At 42.8% G+C, this 23,839-nt stretch overlaps 1 protein-coding gene across 2 annotated transcripts in view; it reads left to right on the forward strand.

Annotated features, from left to right (window-relative positions):
* The window catches only part of Slco5a1 (solute carrier organic anion transporter family member 5A1), a 114,146-nt gene that overhangs the window by 86,937 nt on the left and 3,370 nt on the right, over positions 1-23,839 (forward strand). For both annotated transcript variants that reach the window (XM_051158979.1, XM_051158973.1), the window contains 4 exons: positions 6,576-6,774; positions 19,144-19,303; positions 21,236-21,477; positions 23,710-23,774. In XM_051158979.1, coding sequence (XP_051014936.1) covers positions 6,576-6,774; positions 19,144-19,303; positions 21,236-21,477; positions 23,710-23,774 — 666 coding nt within the window. The remainder of the gene's footprint in view (positions 1-6,575; positions 6,775-19,143; positions 19,304-21,235; positions 21,478-23,709; positions 23,775-23,839) is intronic.

Below are 23,839 nucleotides of genomic sequence, written 5' to 3' on the forward strand. Positions count from 1 at the left end.
GAGAGGATCCTCTTTTAGTCTGAAGTCCAAAGAGGTTTGAAGTCATATCATGGACTATAATAGATAGAAAGAAATATTTTGTTCTTAAAGCAGGCACAGAATTTAAAGGAAAAAATTCCATTAGTTAATTCAGATGCCGCACACAGCTATTTAGTTGCCTTTGAAGGGGCTCCTGAAAGTTTTCACAACAGTGAAGATGTGACATTCAAATACAAAGGAGATACGGGTACCTTACGCTCTTATTATTTAGACTGATGTACAGTTTGGGAGAAGGCAAACTTACTGTTGTCTTTATTCTTGGACCATGTGATGTGTGCCAACATTGACATGTGGGTTTTAAAAAAATAATCACTTTAACTGTTCTACCCCAATGGCACTGGAAATCTACTCTCTCAAGGAAAACCTTTGCAAGTGATGGTGGAAACTTTTTTTTAAAAAACTATTTATCCTGGGCAAAAGGAAGGCTTTTACTTTTGTCATAAAATTATAAGCACAGACTTTATAAAGTTAAATACATCTTAGTTATTTGTCTACTTTCCCCTCCACAAGTGTAGTACGGCCACAATCCCATATTCCTGCCCAACTAAGACATGGTGGATAATGGGATGATGTGTTAGTTATTTATCTGCTGCTGTGTTAAACTATTATGAGCAAAGAAGCTTAAGGGAGAAAGAGTTTACCTTGGCTTATGCTTCCAAAGAGAAAAGAGATGACGTGATATGATCATATACTGTGAAAGCGGAAGCACTGCAGCGCTGTGCAGGGCGTGTTGACAGGAGCAGGAAACTTTGGTTTCAGGGCTCCAGACCTCGCTCCCCAGCATGAGGCAGGGAGAGAGCACTCTGGGTATACTGTGAAGCTCTGAACTCTGAACGCTGGCCTGCAGTGACATACTTCCTCCCACAATGCAAACAGCGCCACCAACTGGAGACCGAGTGTTCAAATGCGAGACTTGCGCGGGGGGGGGGGGGGGGGGGGGGGGTTCTTTCTCATTCCAACTGCAAAGATTGCCCTGTGAAGTGGAGCCAACAAGGGAGAAAATGCTTCTTCTAATCAAACTAAATCTTGAACACGAGTTTCTGCTCTTTATGACATGTATTCTGACTCTAGACTGTTGCAATCCATAAAAAGTTGAGAGTGAAATGAATTGCTATAGAAAATGTAGTTATCAAAATATCCGATTGGTAGTCAGCATCTGTGTGTGTGTGTGTGTGTGTGTGTGTGTGTATGTGTGTGTGATTTCCTAGAACTTTTATGCCCGAAGCAAGACCTTCTGCTATGCCAATACTGAACAGTTTGGTGAGCGCTATAAACTCAAATATATAATATAACATATTATAATATTATATATAATGTGATATAACATAATATATATGTACAGATAAGTATATGAATGTTATAATAAGAAGACACAATGGCTACGTATCAAAGGTTTATTCATTAAAGAACACTTACAGGTTTATGTTGGGCCATGCATACGTTGCTTAAATTCAGTCTTATTCATTAAAAATTGCCCAGTTATAATCTTAATATGTGCAAATGCATCCAATTCATTAATATTAGACATATCACAGTGATATGCACAATTGTTAATGATGATAATGATGATGAGTCAGTGAAATGGCTCTATGGCTATATGTATTTGCCACCAATGCAAAGGACCTGTGTTTGATCCCTGGCACCCATACAATGGAAGGAGAGAAGCAACATCCACAAGTTGTCCTCAGACTGCCGTATGTGTACTGTCACACACATGCATGTGTGTGCATGCACATACATGCACACACACACTACAATAAAATTATTTTAAGAAATGGTGTTTTAGCTGGGCGTGGTGGCGCACGCCTTTAATCCCAGCACTCGGGAGGCAGAGGCAGGCGGATCACTGTGAGTTCGAGGCCAGCCTGGTCTACAAAGGGAGTCCAGGACAGCCAAGGCTACACAGAAAGACCCTGTCTCGAAAAGCCAAAAAAAAAAAAAAAAAAAAAAAAAAAAAAAAAAAAAAGAAAGAAAGAAAAAAATTAATGGTGTTTTTTCATTAATTTGTGTATTTAATCACCTTACAGCCAGATCACAACCCCCTCCCTCTTTTCCTCCCAGACCCCCCATTGTACCCCCTTCTCCCATTCCCCTTTCCTCTTCTCTGAGGAAAAGGGGAGGCTCCCCATAGGTCCTAACCCACCCTGGCACATCAAGTTGCAGTAGGACCAAGTGCATCCTCTTCCACTGAGGGCAGACAGCAGCCCAGGTAGGAAAAAGGGATCCAAAGGCAGGTAACAGAGTCAGAAACAGCTCCTACTCCCATTCTTAGGAGATGCATGTAAGGACCAAGCTGCACATCTGCTACATATGTATAGGTGGTCCAGGTTGGTTGTTCAGTCTCTGTGAGCCCCCATAGGGCCAGGTTAGTTGACTCTGTAGGTCTTGTAGTGCCCTTGACCCCTCTGGCTCCCCTAATCCTTCCTCCCACTCTTCCACAAGGCTCCCCAATATCTATTTAGTGTTTGGCTGTGGGTTTCTGCATCTGTTTCCATCAGCTTCTGGATGAAGCTTCTCAGAAGACAGTTATGCTAGGTTCCTGTCTGCACTCAGAGTATTATTAACAGTGTCAGGGGTTGGCTCTCTCCAATGGGATTGGCCTCAAGTTTGAGCTAGTCATTGGTTTGCCATTCCCTCAGTCGGCTCCATCTCTATCCCTAAACTTGTAGGTGAGAATTTAAGGTGGGTTGGTGTTCTCTTCCCCGTCCTTCCATTGGATATCCTACCTGGCGACAGGAGGTGACCACTTCAGCCTCCATTTCCCCTGCTACTTGGGTCACACCCATAGGCTCCCGGGAGCTAGTCATGAAAGCCCAGTGTTTATTTAATGCATATGGTGGGTCAGACTCCATTCTAAGTTCTTGTGTCTTAACCAATTTGGTCTTTATAGTTTCTATGGTGGTGGCATCCTCATGGTGAACATTTTACAGGAGGAGAGAAAAATCTGAGTTCTGGAAATGATCAGCAACTTACCAAGGACACATGCCTTGCAGGGGGCAGGGCAGGGGTTCTCATCCTTGTCTTTCTTAGTAGCCAGCATGTGCATGGACCTTTTCCCACCAATTAGACACTCAGGCCTTTGGATGCTGGGCTAGGTGCAAGCAGCATTTCCATTCTGCACCCCCACCCCATTCTTTCCCTCCCCATTCTCCTCCAAGTGTCCCAGAGGTGTTCTTTGACATGGATAGATGCATCACCCCCCACAAACACATACACATGCTCTGACATTTGAGTTCTAGGTGTCATGGCCTCGTCAGGAGCTTAGGGACCACAGAACTGTCCCCTTGAGGACTAGACAAGAGGTGGTGTTGGCAGAGGATAAGCCTCGGGCATTGTGGGAGAAGGTATTGGCTCTTTGGGGGGGGTCTCTGGTCTCAGGAAAGTGAAGGAGGGCACCAGGAAAGAACATGAAATTAAATCCAGACTGAGTCGGCAGCAGGACAGTAACTTCAGCCTGGGGGACCATCTTTTGTGCTCCCACTCACAAACAGAGACCAAGATGGTGGTGTGGCGGTGATGGAGACACTGAGCCACGAGCCCCAAGAGACTCCAGAACTGTGTGTCTACTTAGAAGTCCACGGGACCATTCTCACATGAAATGTGGCCACCTGCACGCGCATGGTTACCCGGCTGCTTTCTGAATTCAAAGCCCAAGTCCAGTCTGTTTACGACACTTCCCCTCTGGCTTTCCCCTCACATCTCTCTGGCTTTCCCCTTGCTTTATGGTGTCATCTCTTTGTCATGCCCATTAATAATTGCTCTCTTCAGATGGCTTCCTTCTCTTCTCACTGTGCCATTGGAGATCATCCCACCTCCCAGATTAACAAAAAGCACGGCTCTTTTGAGAGCTTACAGCCCCCATGTGGCCCAGTGTGAGGCCTCCATCTGCTTTTTTCTTCTGGCCCTTCACACTCCTGTCTGTAGTAGAGATAGTGACACTGCTGGCTGCACACTGCCCTCCTATTTGGGTGCCCATTCTAGTCGAGTATGACACACTGGCTCTCCTGCTCTCCTTATTTCATCTACAATGCTGTCGGTGTGGTGCTCTCTTGCTGCTTGCCTGGATCCTTGCAATTACCCTTCTGACCACTTCAGAGTCAAGTTCTCACTCCAGCTGCACTATTTTGGGGCTTGCTACATCAATGGTCTTCATAACATATACCTCTCATGTGATCCAGCTCAGAATTCTCCAGTGGCCTCTCACTGCTCAGAGATACAATCTGGGTTTCTTTCCTTGGTCTCCTATGGTCTGGGTTTCCTAACCTTTCTTCCTGCTCCCCACCCCCTCCCATCATCTTCCATTGCACACTCTTGGTATTTTGAAGTGCCATGAATACCCAATACCATGACCTCGCGCCTTCACATGCACTTCCTTTGTTCAAAATGCTCTCTCTGGGCTGGTCCATTAGATACATTTTGCCTTGTCTATTGAATGTCAGCTTAAAATGACCACTGTGAGAGCCCTGTCTGTTTGTTCTCTTCCAGGGGAGACTCAGCTTCCCCCTTTCCTGTGTTTTTCCAACCACTTTTAGAATTGTTTTACTGAGATTCTCTATTAGCCAGTATATCTCTTTTATTACTTGTTAAGGTTGTGTGTGTGTTTGTGTGTGTGTGTGTGTGTGTGTAGTAGGGAACAGGGTGGGGGAGCAGGTAGTCTGACTATGTCTATATTATTTCTTCTTCTTCTTCTTCTTCTTCTTCTTCTTCTTCTTCTTCTTCTTCTTCTTCTTCTTCTTCTTCTTCTTCTTCTTCTTCTTCTTCTTCTTCTTCTTCTCTTCCTCCTCCTCTTCCATTTTCTCTCCTTTCTCCTCCCTTTTCCTTTGTGAGACAGGATTTCTCTGTGCAGCCCTGGCTGTCCTGGAACTCAGTCTGTAGATCAGGCTGGCCTCTACCTGCCTGTGCCTCCCAAGTGCTGGAATTGAAGGCATAGTCCATCACTGCCCAGCAATTTTTCATTTTTCAACTAAGATTTATTTTATTATTAGTCTTTAAGTGTGCTCATTCCTACATGTGGATACAGATGCCCATGGAAAGCAGAAGGGCCAGGTCTCCCTGGAGTTAGAGTCACAGGTGGTTGTGGGCTGCCAAATGTGAGTACTGGGAATTGACCTTGGGTCCTCTGCAATTTTGTGGTCTTAACCACTGAGCCATCTCTCCAACTCCATGTCTCTAGTTTTCTATAATGCAGTACAATATATCCAGTAGTGCACTGGTCAGAATAGCTTATTCAGGCTGGTGTAACAAGATTACTGTGTCCAGAGTGGTTCATGAGCCTGAGGGTTTCATTTTTCACAGTTCTAGAAGCAGAGTCCAAGATCAAGGTTTTGGCAGATTCGGTGTCTGGTGAAGGTCTGTTTCTCAGAGATGGGACATTTTCACTACTATGCCCTAATATGGTGGAGAGAACAGAAGGATATTTGTGTCTCTTTAGTTAGGGCATTAATCCTATTCATGAGGTGTCCAGTCTCCTAATGCCAACACTCTAGGGGTTAGGATTTTAACACATGAACTCAGGGAGACATGAGCATCCAGGCCATGGCAGTGACCACGACCCACTTTACAGTTTGGAGCATGTTCAGCACTGCCTGAGCCCCTGTGTCCTGAACACTCATCACCCAGCTAGCTTAGCTTTCACGGCGACTATTCCTTTATGTTCATGCTGCCTGTGTATGCATCCTGGAACATTATGCTTAGTTCTCCCGGTTCTTGGAACTGGATGCAGGTGTGAACACGGGTACATTTTGTTATCCCCGTTTTCTTGTATCATCTTTGTGAGACCTATCCATGCTCTGTGTGGTTACAGGTCTTCCTTTGTATCACTGTGTAAGTAGCTCTTTGTGATAGGAATACTCCAAATCTCATGTGTTGGTCGTGGGCTATTTGGTTCATTTTCAACAGGGGACTGCTAGGATGGTTAGGATACATCATGGGTTTCTTTGGGGGAATCTAAATGTGGCGTGAGCTGCCTGTTGCAGGGTGTGTTTACCTTCAGCTCTACCGGGTAATGACAAACTGCCTTGCAAAGCGAGACCTCCTGTTTCTAGTCTCCCACTGCTGACAGTTCACAGCACTTTTATCTTGACCAACCTGTGGCACCACCAAACTTTGAAATGTTTACCTTCTGACTGGTATGTGATGGAGTTTCACTATGGTTTTAACCTGTCTCACCCTCAGTAATGAAGAGGTACCTTTTCCTGTGCATTAGAACATTAGAACATTTTTCTCTTCGGTGAAGGGGCAGTTTAAATTTTATTCACCTTCCTCATTAATTTTTTTGTCTTTATATTATTACTTTGTAAAAGTAATTTTTTTTTTTTGTATCTTCTGGACTTGAATCCTTTGTCAATGTGTGTTGAAAGTAGTGTATTGTAAAATCAGACCCTGAATGTTTATGGAGTAGAATAATTCTTCTTCTTCTTTTTTTTTTTTTTTAATTTTAGTGCTGATGAACAAACAGAAGCAAAACAGTTAGAGGAACAATAACAGTCGACAGCTGATGCTAGTACAAACGAACCCTCTCTTCCTCCTTTTCCCAGGTGTCATCATCGTCCCCAGCGCTGGCGTTGGCATTGTCCTGGGAGGCTACATCATAAAAAAACTGAAGCTTGGTGCAAGAGAATCCGCGAAACTAGCGATGATCTGCAGTGGGGTGTCTTTGCTGTGCTTCTCAACCTTGTTTATTGTTGGATGTGAAAGTATTAATCTAGGAGGCATAAACATCCCTTACACGACGGGGTAAGTGCCTCTCAGGGGCTGCGCCCTGCATCAGCAGGATTGAGGTGCCAAGTTCTGTGAGGTTCCGCACCTGGGCCAGACTGCTGCTCCCTCCCACCGGCTTTGTGTGCTCTGTCTCTTTAACTGGAGCCCATGCTCCCAGAGGGTGGAGGCCACAGGGCAGTTATCTCTGTGTCCTTTTGAGTGACTTCCGTGGCGTTTTAATTACAGGATATGAGGAGATGGCTACTGTATTCATTAAAATGTTTTCAAGGTGTGTTGTTCTTAATGGGCAGAGAGGTAGCTTAGTCAGTACAGGAGGAACTAACTTGGATCCCGAGAACCCATGTAAGAAGGCCAGGTGTGATGGCGCACATGTGTAATCGCTGGTCTGGGGAGCTGGGTGCAAGAAGATGCCTGTGGCTGCCCAGGCCGTGTATCCTAACTAGTGGGCCTCAGGCTATCGAGAGACCATTTCAAAAATCAAGATGGAACATCTGTACATACATGCACTCACATGAACTTGCATCCCAACCAAAATTTACAAAATACACTCCACTGGGGGAAAGTCTTGTTTTCAGTTGAGTCCTTCATCCACTTACTTCTTTCCACTTTTCCAAACTAAACTAGATTAAGACTTTTTTTTTCCTTTCATTGAATGGTTTTTCAAAGAACTCATTTCAATGTTTTACCTGGGTCGACAGACCGGAGTTAGCTGGTAAGGGAGTGAGTGGCTGGATAGCTCCAAAGGACTTTGTTCATTTATTATGCTGCCCACTGTACGAACCCTTTTACTTAAAGATGTCTTCTTCCTCCTGAGCTTTAGGAAAAACCTCTCCTACTATACCTTTATGCATTTGTCTTAGTCACTGCTCTATTGCTGGGAAGAGATATGATGACAAAGCAACTATTATAACAGGAAGCATTTAATTGGGCTTGCCTACAGTTTCAGATATTTAGTTCACTCTCATTGTAGCATCAAGCATGGCTGCATTCAGGCAAGTGCTGGCGTAGTAACTGAGAACTATATCTTGATGTATAGGCAGAGAGGGATTTTGGTCATGGCAAGAGGCTTTGAAACCCCAAACTTACCCCCAGTGACACACTTCTTCCAACAAGACCATACCTCTTAATCCTTCTAACCTCATCAAATAGTTCTACTTCTTGGTGACTATGTATTTACATATATATACTTATGAGGGCTGCTCTTTTTCATTTTTAGATTTATTTATTTATTATTATGTGTACAGTGCTCTGCCTGCATGTACACCTGCAGGCCAGAAGAGAGCACCAGACCTCATTATAGATGGTTGTGAGCCACCCTGTGTTTGCTGGAAACTGAACTCAGGACCTCCAGAAGAGCAGACAGTGCTCTTAACTACTGAGTCATCTTGGCAGCCCATGGGGGCCATTCTTATTCAAACACCCACATTCCATTCTCTGGCCCCTATAGGCTTGTAGCCATATCATAATTTCTTAAAAAATGCATTCAGTCTAACTTCAAAAGTCACTGTTTTCTGTGGCAGTCTCAAGATGTTTAAAAGTCTAAAGTCTCTTCTGAGATTCACGGCAATTTCTTTTTTCTTTACTTTTCTTCTCTTCTCTTCTCTTCTCTCTCTCTCTCTCTTTCTCTCTCTCTCTCTCTCTCTCTCTCTCTCTCTCTCTCTCTCTTTGGTTTTTCAAGACAGGGTTTCTCTGTGTAGCCTTGGCTGTCCTAGACTCGCTTTGTAGACCAGGCTACCTCTACCTCCCGAGTGCTGGGATTAAAGGTGTGAGCCACCACGCCTGGCTATCATGGCAATTTCTTAACTGTAATCTCATGTAAAAGCAAAAGCAAAAGCAGATGACATACTTGCAACATACAATGGCACAGGATACACAATATCATTCTGAAAGGAAGGACAAGAAGCCTAGTGAGGAAATACTGGACCAATGCAAATCCAAATACCAGCAGGGCTGACTCCAAATTCTACATCTCTGTGTCTGATGTCAAAGGATTCTTCAGATCTCCAGCTCTGCTCAGCTTTAGTTCCTGAAACATGCTTCTCTCTCTTGGGCTTGTTCCATATCCAGTCTGCAGCTCTCCTGGGCAGGTTTTCCACAACTCTGGTATCTCCATCATCTTGAGATCTCCAATACAATCCAGGCTTCACTTTCATAGTGTCATGGAGTGGGACACCCCTGATACATGCCTGGTCTCAGCATCTTTCCTTAGCCATGGAGGGGAGACTCTACAACCCCTGTCGCGTATCATTAACTGTAAAGCCAGACCCACATGGCTGAAGCTGCCATGTTATGTTGCTTAATGGGGCTGGAATTTGGCCACCTTGTTCAATTACAGTTGTATCAATTTTCTGTTATTGATGGTTTTCTTCACCACTTACACTTTTCTTTAATTCCTTTTTACAAGTTGGAAGCTTAGATGGTGGGGTCTTGCTGTGGAATTACCACCCCCTTTATTCCATTTAGCACGAAGCTTTTTAAAAAAAGCTTATTATTCCCGTGAGCACTGGAATTTTGTCTTCTATATTATACTCCCTGGTGCTCCTTTTTTCCTCAAACTGTACATTTTGCATTTTTCCTTGTTAAGCTTGTTCCTTTTCATTATAGAGTTGCGTAAGAGTGACCAGGAATAGCCACAGGACAGAGTCAATACTAGGCTGTTTTGAAATGTCTGCCAATGCCATTAATCCCAAACTCTCCAATTTATCCTCAGAAAAAAATTTTTAGACAAACGTTAAAAAGCTGCTGCATTTTCTCCAAAATATGACAAGAATCGTCTATAGGCCATTTACTAATACTCTTCTCCTCTTCAGCTGGGCCATTATAATCGGCATTGTTCTCAGCACTACTGTCATCTATGTTCTTACTAGGACGGCCCAGAAAGTCCTGCTTAAAATGTTCAACTGCTTTTTTCGTCTAGAGTCCAAAGGCTTTCATAGTTCTACAACAAACAACATGGTGAGGACTGTCATAGCAATACCTTACTCCACAATACCAACTTCCGTCTTAGCGACTGTTCTATTGCTGTGAAGAAATGTCATGACAAGCAACTATTATAAGAGAAAGCATTTAATTGGAGGGTTGCTTAAAGTTTCAAAGTTTTAGTCCTCTGTCATCATGGTAGAAATCGGCAGACACTGAAGCAGTAGCTGAGAATTAACATCCTCATCCATAAGGGGTGGGGGAGGGAGAAGGAGAGGAGGACTGAGCTTCTGAACTTCTGAGCTTGACATGGGCTTTTGAAACCTTAAAGCCCACCTCCATGACACACTTCTTCCAACAAGACTGCACCTCTTAACCCTTCAATTCCTTTCAAATAGTGTCACTTCCTGTTGACTAAGCATTCAAATAAATGAACCTATGGGGGTCTTTCTTTTTTTTTTTTTAACTTGTGAAACTCACTCTTTTGTTTTATAAAGATTCATTCATTTATTATTATGCATACAATGTTCTGCCTGCATGCACACCTGCATGGCAGAAGAGGGCATCAGGTCTTATTCTAGATGGTTGTGAGCCACCATGTGGTTGCTGGGAATTGAACTCAGGACCTCTGGAAGAGCAGCTGATGTTCTTAACCTCTCTAGCCCCATATGGGGGGGGGGTCATTCTTATTCAAATCTGCACAGCCTCTTTGTTTTCCCTGTGACCCCCAAGGCACTTGTTAGTCTTCTGCTGGAGCTTACGGAAGGGGTTTCTGTGTGCTAACTTACTCTGTCATATTTCATAAACTTGTACATTTTGCTTTGAGAGCTTGTTTCAAAAGCTTTGCCTTCAATTCTTTATATAATTTAAAAAGTTTTTTGATGGCAATTTTGATTGCCACCTTTTCTTTGCATTCTGTGTTTTAGGGATTAAGGTCTCCCTAGATCTTTTTGTATTTAACAGTTAGGATTTCCCCCCACTGCTTCTATGTCTCACATCTTATCATTTGCTTTTGAAGGTTCTTCCCTCTGTTTACTTACAAAGGTCTTTCCAGGCTGACTGCACTCATCTCTCAGGGTATGCCTGCTTTGTATGCCATTCTCACATAAGAAGGAAAGAGTTAGTCTGGGTCATCAACATCTACAGTAAAAATATTTGTCTTCTGAAATTTCATACAGTTTTTCTCAGAGCTTCCTGATGATTTTGTGAGTTCTGAATTGGAGCTGGTGGTAAGAATACAGATGGGAGAGGAAGGGCCCATCTATGGTTCATCTGGGGGGTCCATTGTGTTCCCCTCCACAGATCAGTTTGCTCCCAGTGTGTCTCACAACTTTGAACTTAGAGTCTTGTAGAAATTCTTTTAGACAGGCTGGCACTTGGTCTGCCGAGGCACCATCTTTGACAATAAAGTCACGGATGTCTTTTTGCAATTCTCATGTACTGTGCTGTCACTCTATCTCTTCAATACTACATGGCTTTATTCCTTTTTTTTTTTTTTTTTAATCTCAGGCCACTTTTATTTTAAATGTATTTTTGAAAGATCTGGAAGCAGCTGGGCGTGGTGGTGGCATGCCTTTGATCCCAACACTCAGAGAGGCAGAGGCAGATGAATTGCTGTGAGTTCAAGGCCAGCCTGGTCTATAAAGTGAGGGCAGAGCAGCCAAGATTATACAGAAAAAGCCTGTCTTGAACTCCTGCCCAAAGAAAAAAGTGCGGAAGCCAGACTGAGCATCTTACCTGCCTTGGAACTACAGGTTCCCTCAAGTCTTTACAGCCCTTGCTTAATGCCATTCTGTCCTGCCAACCCTGAATCAACTGCTTCTGGACCACTAGCATTGCCAGGGGAAATTATGTAATTGTGCTGATTGGCTCCATAATAAATTTATGAGTTCCAACCTTAGCAGGCCCTCATATTTGCTGAGCAATCCATTTTCCTAGCCATGGTTGGTTTCCTTCCCCAAACTCATAACTATGGTTCCTCTTTTGCTTTTTAATCCCTTTCCTCAAGTCTTTTAAATCTTATCTTAGTTTTGCTTTTCTTTGCAGGCAAACAGCTCCATGCTAGTGTGAATACGAGGTTCCTACATCCCTTTCCACACAAGTCACCTTGTCTAAATCAATTATTATTCTCAAAGTCAAGCATTGGCTTCATTGTTTTCTAGCTGTGTGACTCCCTCCCCCACCCCCAGCACACACACAAATGATCTACTATTGTGTCTTGGCTTCCCCCTGTGTAAAACTGATGAAAATGTCAATCTCAGCATGTTAAAAAATTAAAGTAACACGGAAGGGAGAGAGTGAGGCATCAAATTTTCTGTTTCCAGTCCCTAGCTTACAGCATTCAGCTATTGTTAAAGAAATAGCTGAATTGTTTTTATTATGAAGATTATTTAAGATTCGCCAAGTACTTGCCATTTGTTTCTTTTTGTCTCTATTCCTGTCCCTTGAGATCATGCAAAGCAATCCCATCCATTCTTCTAGAATGCAAGTAGATGCCAGGCTCTGCCTGTGCACGGGAATGCTACTCAGTGTTGCTGGACTTCATTAGAAACCCATATAAATGTGTATCTTAGAGGCAGGCTGTGGTGGCACAGGACTTAAACCTCAGCACTAGGGAGGCAGAAGCAGGTTCAAAGCCAGCTTGGTCTACAGAGGGAGTTCCAGGACAGCTAGGCCTACAGAGAGAAACCCTGTCTTGAAAAACAAAGTATGTATGTGCATGTGTATGTTTTGTTTTGAGACAGGGTTTCTCTGTGTAGCCTTGACTGTCCTGGACTCACTTTGTAGACCAGGCTGGTCTCGAACTCACAGCGATCTGCCTGCCTCTGCCTCCTAGGAGTTGTCTCAATTCACGATTTCTGGTACCGCTTATCTAACTGTGACCATTGAGAGTGATCATCCTATCTAGGAGTCTGGGACACTGCAGCAGGGACTCTCGTGTTCTAGCATTTTTGCAAACTGATTTCAGTGACATTTGGGAATTTAGAAAAATAAATCTTTAGTTTTCATGGATAATTTCTCTGGCTTTCCACCTGTTCCTAGAAAGATACTCTAAGAATGGATTAGAATGAACAGTTTTGAGTGGCAGGGCCTCTCTGGCATGCCCCTTTCAGAGTGTAGGTAAAGGGGCATCCTTATTGCCGTGGCTGGGTTTTCGTCCTCAGTGTACAACCTGCCTAATGGTGCATGGCTGCCTACTTTAGCAACTTTAGTTTTCTACCTGTTATTAAGACTTATACATCTTCCCTTTTGAAAGATGGGGTTTCTCTGTATAGCCCTGGCTGGTCTAAAATCCACTCTGTAGACCAGGCTGACCTTGAACTCACAGAGGAACCGCTCACCTCTGCCTACCCGGTGCTAGGATTAAATAGGTGTGCCACTGTGCACAGCCCACATTGTAATGTTTAATCGTATGAAGTCAGGGAAGAGATGAATAAAGAAGAGGACACCTGATACTTTAAACGATGGCCTGAGGCTTTAGCCCAATAACCACCACCCTTCATGTTCAGCAATTAGATCTGTTGAGATATTCTAACCATAACAGTCAAAATAAAATGTAAAGGGAATTCAGATTCAAGAAGTTGATGTGTTTTCACCTGAAAAGATCCCAGGAGCTATAGCCGATAGCCTGATACATTTTCAGCTCAAGCAATTACATTCCCAACACCCATGTTTTCTCTGAAGTTTAATTAATTAATGTGTTTGGCTTCCTCCTGTGGCCAGTGACTTGTGTCTTAATCATCTTGTAGTCAAATTGTTGGCATTTATCATGAGAGTCATGACTTAAGTAAGACTTTAAATAAACACATTTCGAGAGAGAGACTGCCTGCCTCTCTGTCCCCTCTGCCTTCAAATAATTTTTAAAAGTTGATTTAAATCTAATGGCAAACTGAATTTCCAACCAGCGCTGTCTCTTGACACATCAGTTATTAGCAGCAGCTTTATTTCCTTCATCTATCAGGCGTCATCTCTGCGCTTACAGTTAAATCTACTACGACATCTTCAAGGTGTCTTCTTCAGACGTCAGCGATTGAGGGAAACTTTTTCCACAGGTGACTTCTTGAGCCGCCAAGTGTCTGAGAGATGACAGGTTTCGCTTTGTGGCCATGAGAATTGGACAGGACCACTCTGTAATAGGGATACTTCAATCTCGGTTTAGCAGTTGCAACATCTAAAGTTCACAGTGTTTGTGGATTTGAAGATGCAATTAAATGTGGACCTTTCTTATTTTAATACTTTGGGTTTCTGGAAGCTGAGCAGCAAGGGAAGTGGGATTAGATCTTTATACGGAAAGTCAACTCATTCTCAAAGACCTAGATCTGGGGACAGTTACACAGCACTGACCTGCTAGCAGGAGTGAAGGGGGAACATAGTGATGATAACAGTGGACTTAGATTTATTCCTTATTCCTTCTAGTTGTGTGGCTGTCTCAAAGCTCCTTGTGTAAAAGCAACAGTAAGACCAGTTCTCACAAGGGACAGATGATTAACTTCTACACTCCCTTCACTGCAAATACATGGAGAAAAGTAGAACTTTGCTAATGTTGATTTTATTTTATTTTATTTTTTTATTTTTTTTCCTTTCATTTTTTTTTATTAATTTATTCTTGTTACATCTCAATGTTTATCCCATCCCTTATATCCTCCCATTCCTCCCCCCCCCCCGCTAATGTTGATTTTAAATGATGAGATGACAGATAAGGATTTTTAACTGGAAGTTGTATAGCTTTACGTATCCAAAGATGGATTTTACTGTGGCGCCAAAAATTACGTGGAATTGAAGGAAATATTGAAGTTTTCTTGAGGACTAGGACAAATTGAAAAGATGAAGCAATTAATAGATGGATAGATAGAGATAGAGACAGGCAGTGAGAACATTTCCCTTACTTTTTAAGTGTTCTTTTCTTCAGAGAAATTTTTTTCTGCGTTAATTATGCTCCTTAACTTCACGTGATTTGAGTGCAATATACCTAGATTCCCACTTTTATATTCTAAAGGGATAAACTTATGGTGAAAGAAGGTTTAGGATCTCCTCTTTGAGTTATGTGGAGACCATGAGGTGCCACCTACGTGAACAAGGCCTAGTGGTCTTCAGATCTTGAGGTAGGCTGCTAAGATACAAGTGTTGGTGTGAGTGTGATGTGTTGAGCAGAACTGTGCTCCTAGGTACACACCTGTGGCAGAGGTTTGTTTTAATTCATATTAGGCAACGACCTGCTTTGTCATATATCACTTTAAAGAAACATTGTTTCTTAGGCATTGATTGATAATGATTAGCCAGTGGTTATTCTATATTTAATTTTATATTTATTTATTTTGTTATTGACTCTTTAGGACTCCTAAGGACACGCTTGATGATTGCCAGGCAGATCAGCAACATTGCTAGATAATCTCTTCCATTTTTCTAGCTCACGTTAGCAGTTTGGAGCATCGAATCATGAACTATTTGATAGTAAGGTCCCGTGCATCACTCGAAATTAACTGACACTGACTCACTGGGCACAGAGACAGTGCATGTCTAATCCCAGTGAGTGGGAGGTGGAACAGGAGGATCAGGAGTTCAGGGTGTCACCCGCAGCTCCATAGTGAGCCTAAGGCCAGGACTGCAAGAGATGCAATCTCAAAAACAACAACGAGATTCACCTGCACCAACTCATGAGTTAACAGGAGCAGCGCATTTAGCAGGCTGCCTCGCCTGGAACCTTTCTGTTTTGAAAGATGGTAGATGGTCTCCTTGTGCTGGTAAGTGCAATGTATCCTATGTAGTCTTGTGCACCTTCCGTCCCCATCAGGCCTTTGCTCCTGACAAGTGAAGGGTTTCTTCATGCTTTAAGATTAGCCCAGCACAGTTTGGGGGATGACCATACTATGCTGAACACACCCCCCTTTTGTCTCACCCTAGAAGTGAAGCAAGGCAGGGCCTTGCATGAGAGTAACAGTGTGTTCTGGTGAGTTAAAAGTTATTCCTTTTAAATTTTTATTTTGTCTTTTCTTTCTTTTTTTGCCATACAGGTCCTTTGGGTATATATTATGGCTTCCAGTGTAGTGTTTTAACGGACCTCCTAAATGTGAAAATGAGTGGGTCTCTGTGTCTTTATGTGTCTCCTGCACCTTTTCATGGGTAGTTTCCATGTGTTTATTTTGTCCTATTCTGATCTGTTAAGTTAGGTTTTTAAAAAGTATTTATTTTATTTTTGTAGTTGTCCATTAGAAGCCTGCTTGTTTTCTAATGAAAGACAGAAAGGCTGTGGGTCCTGATGGTGGGGCAGATGGGGAGGAACTAAGAGGACTAGAGGGAGGGGAAACCATAGTCAGGATGTATTAGTTGAGAAAAAAATCTATTTTCAATAAGGAAGAGAAAATAGACTGTTTGCACATCAGCCCTGTGCAGAGGATGAGCTATGCTGGCACCCTCTCTTTTATCCCCTGGTGACCTTTCCTCTTGATGACTCTTATGAATACCTACTTCCGTTTGTGATGACTATATCTGTTGCCTAATTTAACTACTTTTTCATTGTTAAAAGTGCCACTGTTGCTGCTGCTGTTGTTATTGTTGTTGTTGCTATTTGAGTTCTAGGATTTAAAAATAATATTTATTCTCACCAATGTGTGTGTGTTTTTATGTGAGTTCATATCACATGTGTGGGGCGCCTACAGAGGCCAGAGGCATATGTAGAGAATCATTTTTCTTAGCGTTTTTACTACTGTAATATTTTACTTAAATAGAGACCAGGAGAAAAACAAGTGTAACCAACAAGAAAGACCAGAAAGAAAAGCTCCTATCTATGTCTAAAAAAATACATTGGTGTTGGCTTAAGGCTGTTCCTTCTGAGTGGACAGTCTCCTCAGTGACAGGCATTTGTAATGTGTGGCTGTTACACATGAAGGCAGAGAAGGCTGTCAGAAGGAAAATGCCAAGCAGCTTCTAAATAGCATCAACAACAACTGTTGGTCTGCTATTAAAGTCTGCCATTTTTAGTGACTAAGCACCCAGACGGATACAAGCTCCTCTGTCTTGTGATGGCTTGCAGTTTAGTTCTTGAAGTGGTTTTGAGGCGAACCTAAAACAAGCTGCATACTTCCACATGTCTATACTTAACATGGCGGCAGGCTTCTAAATCCCCACTTCATCCTCTGCAGCGTGTGCTTACTGCTTTGACGTCTCATCTTCAACACCATGGACATTTGGGCTGGGTGGTCCTTTTTTGTGGAAGGGGGAACCTGCCCTGAGCACTGTGCTGTGTTTGGAGGTGTGGTTGTGTAATACCTAACAGATGGCCGCAGCATACTTTAGTGAGGACAACCAAAACTATCTCCCGACATTGCCTAATCTCCCCTGGGTGGGAAAACAAAACTGTCCCTCTTGAGAATATTTGTTGACAATCATTGGGCGGGTGTATTCAAACACTAAGATGTCTTGATGCCAAGAGTATACAAACATTGTGTTTGTTTCTTTTCTTTGCTTTCTTTCTCTCTTTCTTTCTTTTGTTTTATTGAGACAGGGTTTCTCTGTGTAGCCTTGGCTGTCCTGAACTCGCATTATAGACCAGGCTGGCCTCAAACTCACAGGGATCCACCTGCCTCTGCCTCCTGAGTACTGGGATTAAAGGCGTGCGCCACCACCGCCCAGCTCATCATGGTTGTTTCTTGAGCTGAATTTCTTCTGTGGAGGGACAGGAAGAAGAACAGATTGATTTGGCTCTTGCTTTGTTCGGGAGTACTTCTCTGGATGTGGCTCTCCATCCAAGTGGAATTACGAAACGTGAGAAGCCGTAGAATAAGCCGTATGCGTGCTAAGTTTGTAGAGCAACGCATGCACTGGGGGTGGGGCGTGCTGCTGGACGAGTTGTACTATACCATAGTCACTGAAGCTAAATCCTGACATTCCCAAATATCTGTGGACTGGTGGATGAAGGGACAGATGAGCGAAGTGTCTGCTCTTGCTGACTTATTCAGCTTCAGGAGCAGTATTGCATAAGAATGGTGACAAAGTGACAAAAGTGACAGTCTGGATTTTGAGCTTTTTAGAGTCTCTCTCATTCTTCTGTGACCCCTGGAACATGCCTGCCCCTTTCTTACTGTGGTTTTACATCCTCTCTCCATCTCTGTGAATTTACATGTCATCTTTTCCCCTTTACATTGATGGTTTGAATGGATTTTCCTTGAGTTTTCATATTTCATCATTTCTTTGTATTAGGCACTGTGACCTGGTGTGGAAAAAAAGCCTGCATATGTGACTGTGAATTGTATTTGGGCATTTTTAGTGATCTCTGCTTAATTTTTCTTCTCTGGTTATTTCTGTCAAACTAGTGATAGGATTCCTAACCAGTCAGCTTTTCAAATCACTTCCCCTTGTTTTTTTGTTTTTGTTTGTCTTTTTTTATAAACACATTTTTATTGAAAAATAAAATAATTCATATTACATCTCATTTCCTATCCCATCCCATGCATCCTCCCATTCCTCCCTCCCTCCCACTTTTGTTTGTCTTTTAAAAAAAGATTTACTTATTATGTAGACAGTGTTTCACCTGCATATGCCGCTGCCCTCTAGTAGAGGGCACCAGATCTCAGGATAGATGGTTGTGAGCCACCACGTAGTTGCTGGGAATTGAACTCAGGACCTTTTGAAGAACAGGCAACATTCTTAACCTCTGAGCCATCTCTCCATCCCCTGTTTTTTGTTTTTAAGAATTATTATATTCATTTGATAAGTTATTCTAGAACAATTCAAGTCTTTGATGAGCAGAACCTACACTGGTAACTGTGGCTGATGGGTAGGTTTTGTGTCTATGTGTTCACAACGACCTCAAAGATTTAGTAATGAAATGCATTTCCTTTATTTTATAGTTAAGAAACTCAATGTTTGAGATGAAAGATATGTTAATTAATCTGATTGGATGGTTCTATCATGCCTATAAATACTAAAATAGCACACATAGCTCCATATATAAGTATTATATATAAATTAAAAATAAACAAATGTCAGTGTGCAGCTCAGTGCTAAAGTTCATACTTTGTGTGTGTGAATTGGGTTTAATTCCCAGCAGGCACCAAATAAAATCAAGTGAAATAAATCATGACCTAGACTTCTTAAGACACAGCCAAGTGTTTCCCCAGCAAGGAGTTCTATGAAGGTTCAAGTCACTGGACTCAGACACGACATCATCTGTTGAATCAAAGTGGATGCTGAGGATGAGGCAGCACAGACAACTTGATTTTAAATCAGTTTCATCTATTGTAATGAAAATAAACATTTTTTCTTTACACTTTGTTGTAAATTAATGGAAATAACTGTAGAAGATAGTCAATTCATGGTATCATAAGTTTGATACATGGCAATGTTGTCTCTAAAACTGACAATTCACTTGCTGTCAAGACTGTTCTTTTTAGCTTTATTCCCAGCCTTGCTTGATCTCTCTCTCTCTCTCTCTCTCTCTCTCTCTCTCTCTCTCTCTCTCTCTCCCAGACCTTCTCTGACCATGCCGCATAGGAACCTGACAGGAAGCTGCAATGTGAACTGTGGCTGTAAAATACATGAATATGAGCCAGTCTGTGGATCAGATGGGATCACATACTTCAACCCGTGTCTGGCCGGCTGTGTTAACAGTGGTAACCTTACCACAGGGGTGAGTAGACACCACAAGTCCCTCTTCTACTGTAAAGCCAGAATCATGACACAGGTGATGGGATGTGCCTGAGATGGTTTTACTTCCCTTGTTCACGAGGCTCAAATAGCCCCTGAAGAACCCCTGCAAAACACCCTGTGAGAGGCAAATTGTGTGAGGCTATCACTTTTGTCAGGGGTGCTGGGAGAATCAGGGTGTAGAGTTTTTGGTCCTCATCAGCTGGCTCCTACTTCACAGTCCTTGCCAACTGAGGGAAACTTGATAAGCTCGGACTCTGAGCTTCTCGTTGGTTCCTCTGGCAGAGTCTTTGTAATGGATTTGAAGGTCAAGGTGACCACAGTTGGTGCTGAAAAAAGAGACGAGGGACTGTGGAGGCTGGCCCTCTAAGTGGCGGCTGTGAAGATGGCTGATGCCTATTTTTCATAAGACTAGCCATTGGTTCACTCCCCCCACCTAAAGATATTTCTGTCAGCTGAAGAATAGTCTATTTTGAGCATTCTCTTCCCTGTGAATTATAAATAGGTTTTAATACTGTGGGAAAAGGTTTTTATCTTCTACTCTATTCTTTACCGAGCCCAATTTGGCTGTTGGCATGAGAACAGATAGGAGGCGATTGCCCTAATTTAAAGGTTAAAATGCATTTGCTTCTTCTGTGAGGTTCTAGAGACTACACAGTTGACCCTGAGTTTAGGGGTGCCATTTTTGTTTCCTGACTCTGAAACCAGAGGACAAAATGGAGATTACTATTGCTGGTCCCCTATGACATAGCTGGTGAGCTCTGGAGTGTGACCCTATGAGGTCATGGGATTGTTCCTTTACAGTGATGCCACTGTGGCATGACAGTGAGTGAGACCTCTTCAGGACACTGTTTTATTATAAAGATGGCAAGTCCTGTCTGGCAAACACCATCCCCCTCAACCTATTCTCACTAATGTTTTAAGTAGCCTCTATGAAAACTAGTCTAGCTAATTTCCATCTAGTAAAAAGTAGATAACATAATTGGCAAAAAACAAAAAGAAAAACAAAACTAATTGGTCGGTCTAATGTCTGTTATCTTGTTTTGGTACTAAGTAAGTGACGTCAAGGGGAGTTTTGTTTTCATCACTGTGCTTGTGTTCAGTAGGAGTTTGGGGAGTTACTAGAGAAGATTTGGTCTTCTCTCTGCTTCTCTGTCCTCAATGCCCTCTAACAGCATGCCGTATATTAGTAGAGACTCATAGATATGGGTTTGGAAAAATGAATGAGTGATGTTGGGCGTAGGAGGGTTTTTAGACAGCCAGGGTCTGTCAGAGTCCAGCACACTGGGCCGAGGCTACAGTACAGACTAAAGTGATGGATATTGCCTTAAACCACATGGAGGTCACCAGCCTGTTAAGGGACTGCAAGGAAACTAAACTGGAGTAGCTGGTCATCATCCTTGGGACCAAAGCCATCATCCCTAGGCCGTACTACTCTGCACATTTGGAGCCACCATGCTGTGGTAGGAATTTAACAAGCTGTTTGTTTTAGCACTCACTGTGTCCTCAGACGTGTGGTAGGCACTCTGGTGAGCACAGATGAAAACCAAGCTTGTTTCTGTTTTAGGCGTTTAACTGGTGTTTTAGGAGTTTCTATAACAAGTTCAACAGCAACCAAAGTTGTGTACATTTATGACACTAAAATGAGTATGCAGCATGTAAAGGTCACAGGATTGAGTGTGTGAAGCTTGTTGGGGAAGTTTAGGCTCAAAGAGCCTGACTGGCAGGTTTTGACATTAAGGCAAATGTTGACTCTTTACTGCCATTAAGAAACAAAGTGTTTGTGTGAGAATATTTTGTATTCTTTACAGCTCTGTAGTTATTTTTGAGCATTTTTAAAATTCACCTTTGTCAATATTCGAACACCAGGTTTTATTTTTGATTGGGACACAACTTATCTCCATTTGTTCCTCAGGTTCGGAATTACACAGAGTGCACGTGTGTCCAAAGCCGACAGGTGATCACCCCGCCCACAGTGGGACAGCGCAGCCAGCTCCGCGTGGTCATTGTGAAGACCTATCTCAATGAGAACGGCTACGCTGTGTCCGGGAAGTGCAAACGCAGCTGCAACACCCTCATCCCCTTCTTGGTCTTCCTTTTCATAGTCACCTTCATCACAGCATGTGCTCAACCATCAGCCATTATAGTCACACTCAGGTAAGAGCAGGGCCCGCAAGTGCTGTAGAGAGCATATCCCAGGAGGGCAGAACCTGAGCAAATCAAGGGATGGGAAGAGTAGCGTGCAGGAAGGAATCCCACATTTCCTTCTGGGCTTAATGGAATGCTTTTACACCAGGGAGAAAAAGGTAGTGGAAACATTGCCTATTCTGGGATTTTTTTCAGCTGGGCACTTTTCTTATTATTCATCAAACTTTCTTTCCAGTACTTTTAGTGTCTGAAATCTTTGTGTTGTGAGGTTAGACATCATGAGTTGAAAGCCCTTTCTATGTTAGCTTCAAGAAGCCAGACCCTCCAGGAGGGCGGAAATACATTGGCAGAGTGGCTAGATCGTAAATATTGCAAAGGGCATTATCTCCAGCCCCATGGATAGTTAATACTGCACGTCTGGGATCAGCGAGGAATTATGCTGGGTTTGCATTTCAAAATGCTGAGTTCGTTAATTTTACTATTGTGTAAAGTCCTGGAGCTGAATCAAGGACAGGACAGACTTGGAAATCTGAGCTCTCAGTTGCTCAGGCTGTGCTTTCATAGCTGTATTGCATATCTTGTTTTTCCTCCTCTTAGGAAAGAACATGGAAGCTACTTTTGTTCCGTTACATTCAGATCAATTTGCTATTGCTTGCATTAAAGGCTGTGGTGGGCAGAGGTAGGAAAGGACATTGCGGTGACGCCTGAAGAGCACCCTGAGGGTTAGAGGGAGCAGGGAAGTGTGCAGTGACAGCATGACAGCCTTGCTCTTCTTTCTGTTCTTCCAACTCCGCAATCCTGGGCAGCTGGCCAGAGCATCCTGCTCGATGAGAGTGGGTAGCCTGGATTTCTCACACACACACTCCGGTTTCTTTCTCACTGGACACTGATATAGACATTTCCCAAATGGAAGGAAAAAGGGCATGAGATATACAGAGATGGCACATTGCTAGGAGCGAAGGGACCAGGCCTGGAAAAATTTCCCGTCCCACTCGTAGATTCTCTGTGTATGGGACAAAAAGCATAACGTGCTTCATCATGTAAAAATTATGTGGCCCTTTAGTGAGTGAACTTAGCTGAGACATCTCATTATTTTCCCACTGTAATTCTGTAGCAAGTGTTAAGTAGACTATCTAAAGGCCACCTTACTTTACAGATTTCAGAAGTGTTCAAGCGTGGCAATTTATGAGTTAGCTTCTAACACCAAATCTCTGAAGAGAGGTCTTTAAATCTTTGCTAATTGCAAAATTAGTAGGTTCCTGTCTTTCTGACAGATGGAAATTACTTAGAAAATTAATTTTAGAAGGAGAATATGGCTCGGAGAAGCTTATTCTTTCTTTTGCTTTTCATTTATGTGGGTGCATGTTCGAATGCCTATAATTTCTGTTCTTACTTTGTCTTAGTTAGGACTTCTCTTGTGATAAACACTATGTCCATAAAACAAGTTGCAGAGGAAAGGGTTTATTTGGCTTACACTTCCAAATTATAGTCCATCACTGGAGGAAGTCAAGATAGGAACTCAAACAGGGCAGGAACCTGGGGGCAGGAGCTGATGCAGAGGCCATTGAGAGGTGCTGCTTATTGGCTTGCTCCTTCATGGTTTGCTCAGCCTGCTTTCTTACAGAATACAGAACTACCAGCCTGGGAGTGGCACCACCCACAGTGGGATAGGTCCTCCCCTCATCAATTACTAATTAAGAAAATGCCCTATAGCCAGATCTTATGGAAGCATTTTCTTAATCATGATTTCCCGCCTTCCAGATAATTCCAGCTTGTGTCAAGTTGACATAAAACTAGCCAGCCCATACCTTCCCCCACCGCCCCCTCCCAATCTTGGAGGAGTTATGAGAATCATTTTCATGAATACTCTTTTAACTCTGGAACATTCTGACAGAAAAAGAAACAGAATGAGAGACTGCAATGCTTTGGATAAATTTTTACATTTTTCCTTAGTTGGAAGGGATTTGGGGGGGCACTCATTTAAAGGAGTTCCTCATAGTTCAGCCAAGAGCCTTGCCCCTTCCACGTTCACACAGAAACAGTTAATCAGTCTCTGATGGAAACATCATTAGCCTGTGACTTACTAAGGGAATCTTGGTTGGTGACTGTTAGTGAAGTCTAGTGGATTAATTATCTTGAGAAAGTGTCTGTTTAGTTTTTGTTTCTGCCTAAGGCAGGCTCTCCCCCCCGCCCCCCGCTGTTTTAAACTGGTTTTTTTTTTTTTCCTTCTCCTTCCCCTAGGTCTGTGGAAGATGAGGAAAGGCCCTTTGCACTGGGGATGCAGTTTGTTTTGTTGCGAACACTTGGTATGTCCCTGAATTCCCAAGTGTGCCTTTAATTCCTCTTTGTGGCAGGCAAATGCTGTGGTCCT

Source organism: Acomys russatus, chromosome 2 (assembly GCF_903995435.1).
Source record: "Acomys russatus chromosome 2, mAcoRus1.1, whole genome shotgun sequence".
In the NCBI taxonomy this organism is placed as follows: domain Eukaryota; kingdom Metazoa; phylum Chordata; class Mammalia; order Rodentia; family Muridae; genus Acomys; species Acomys russatus.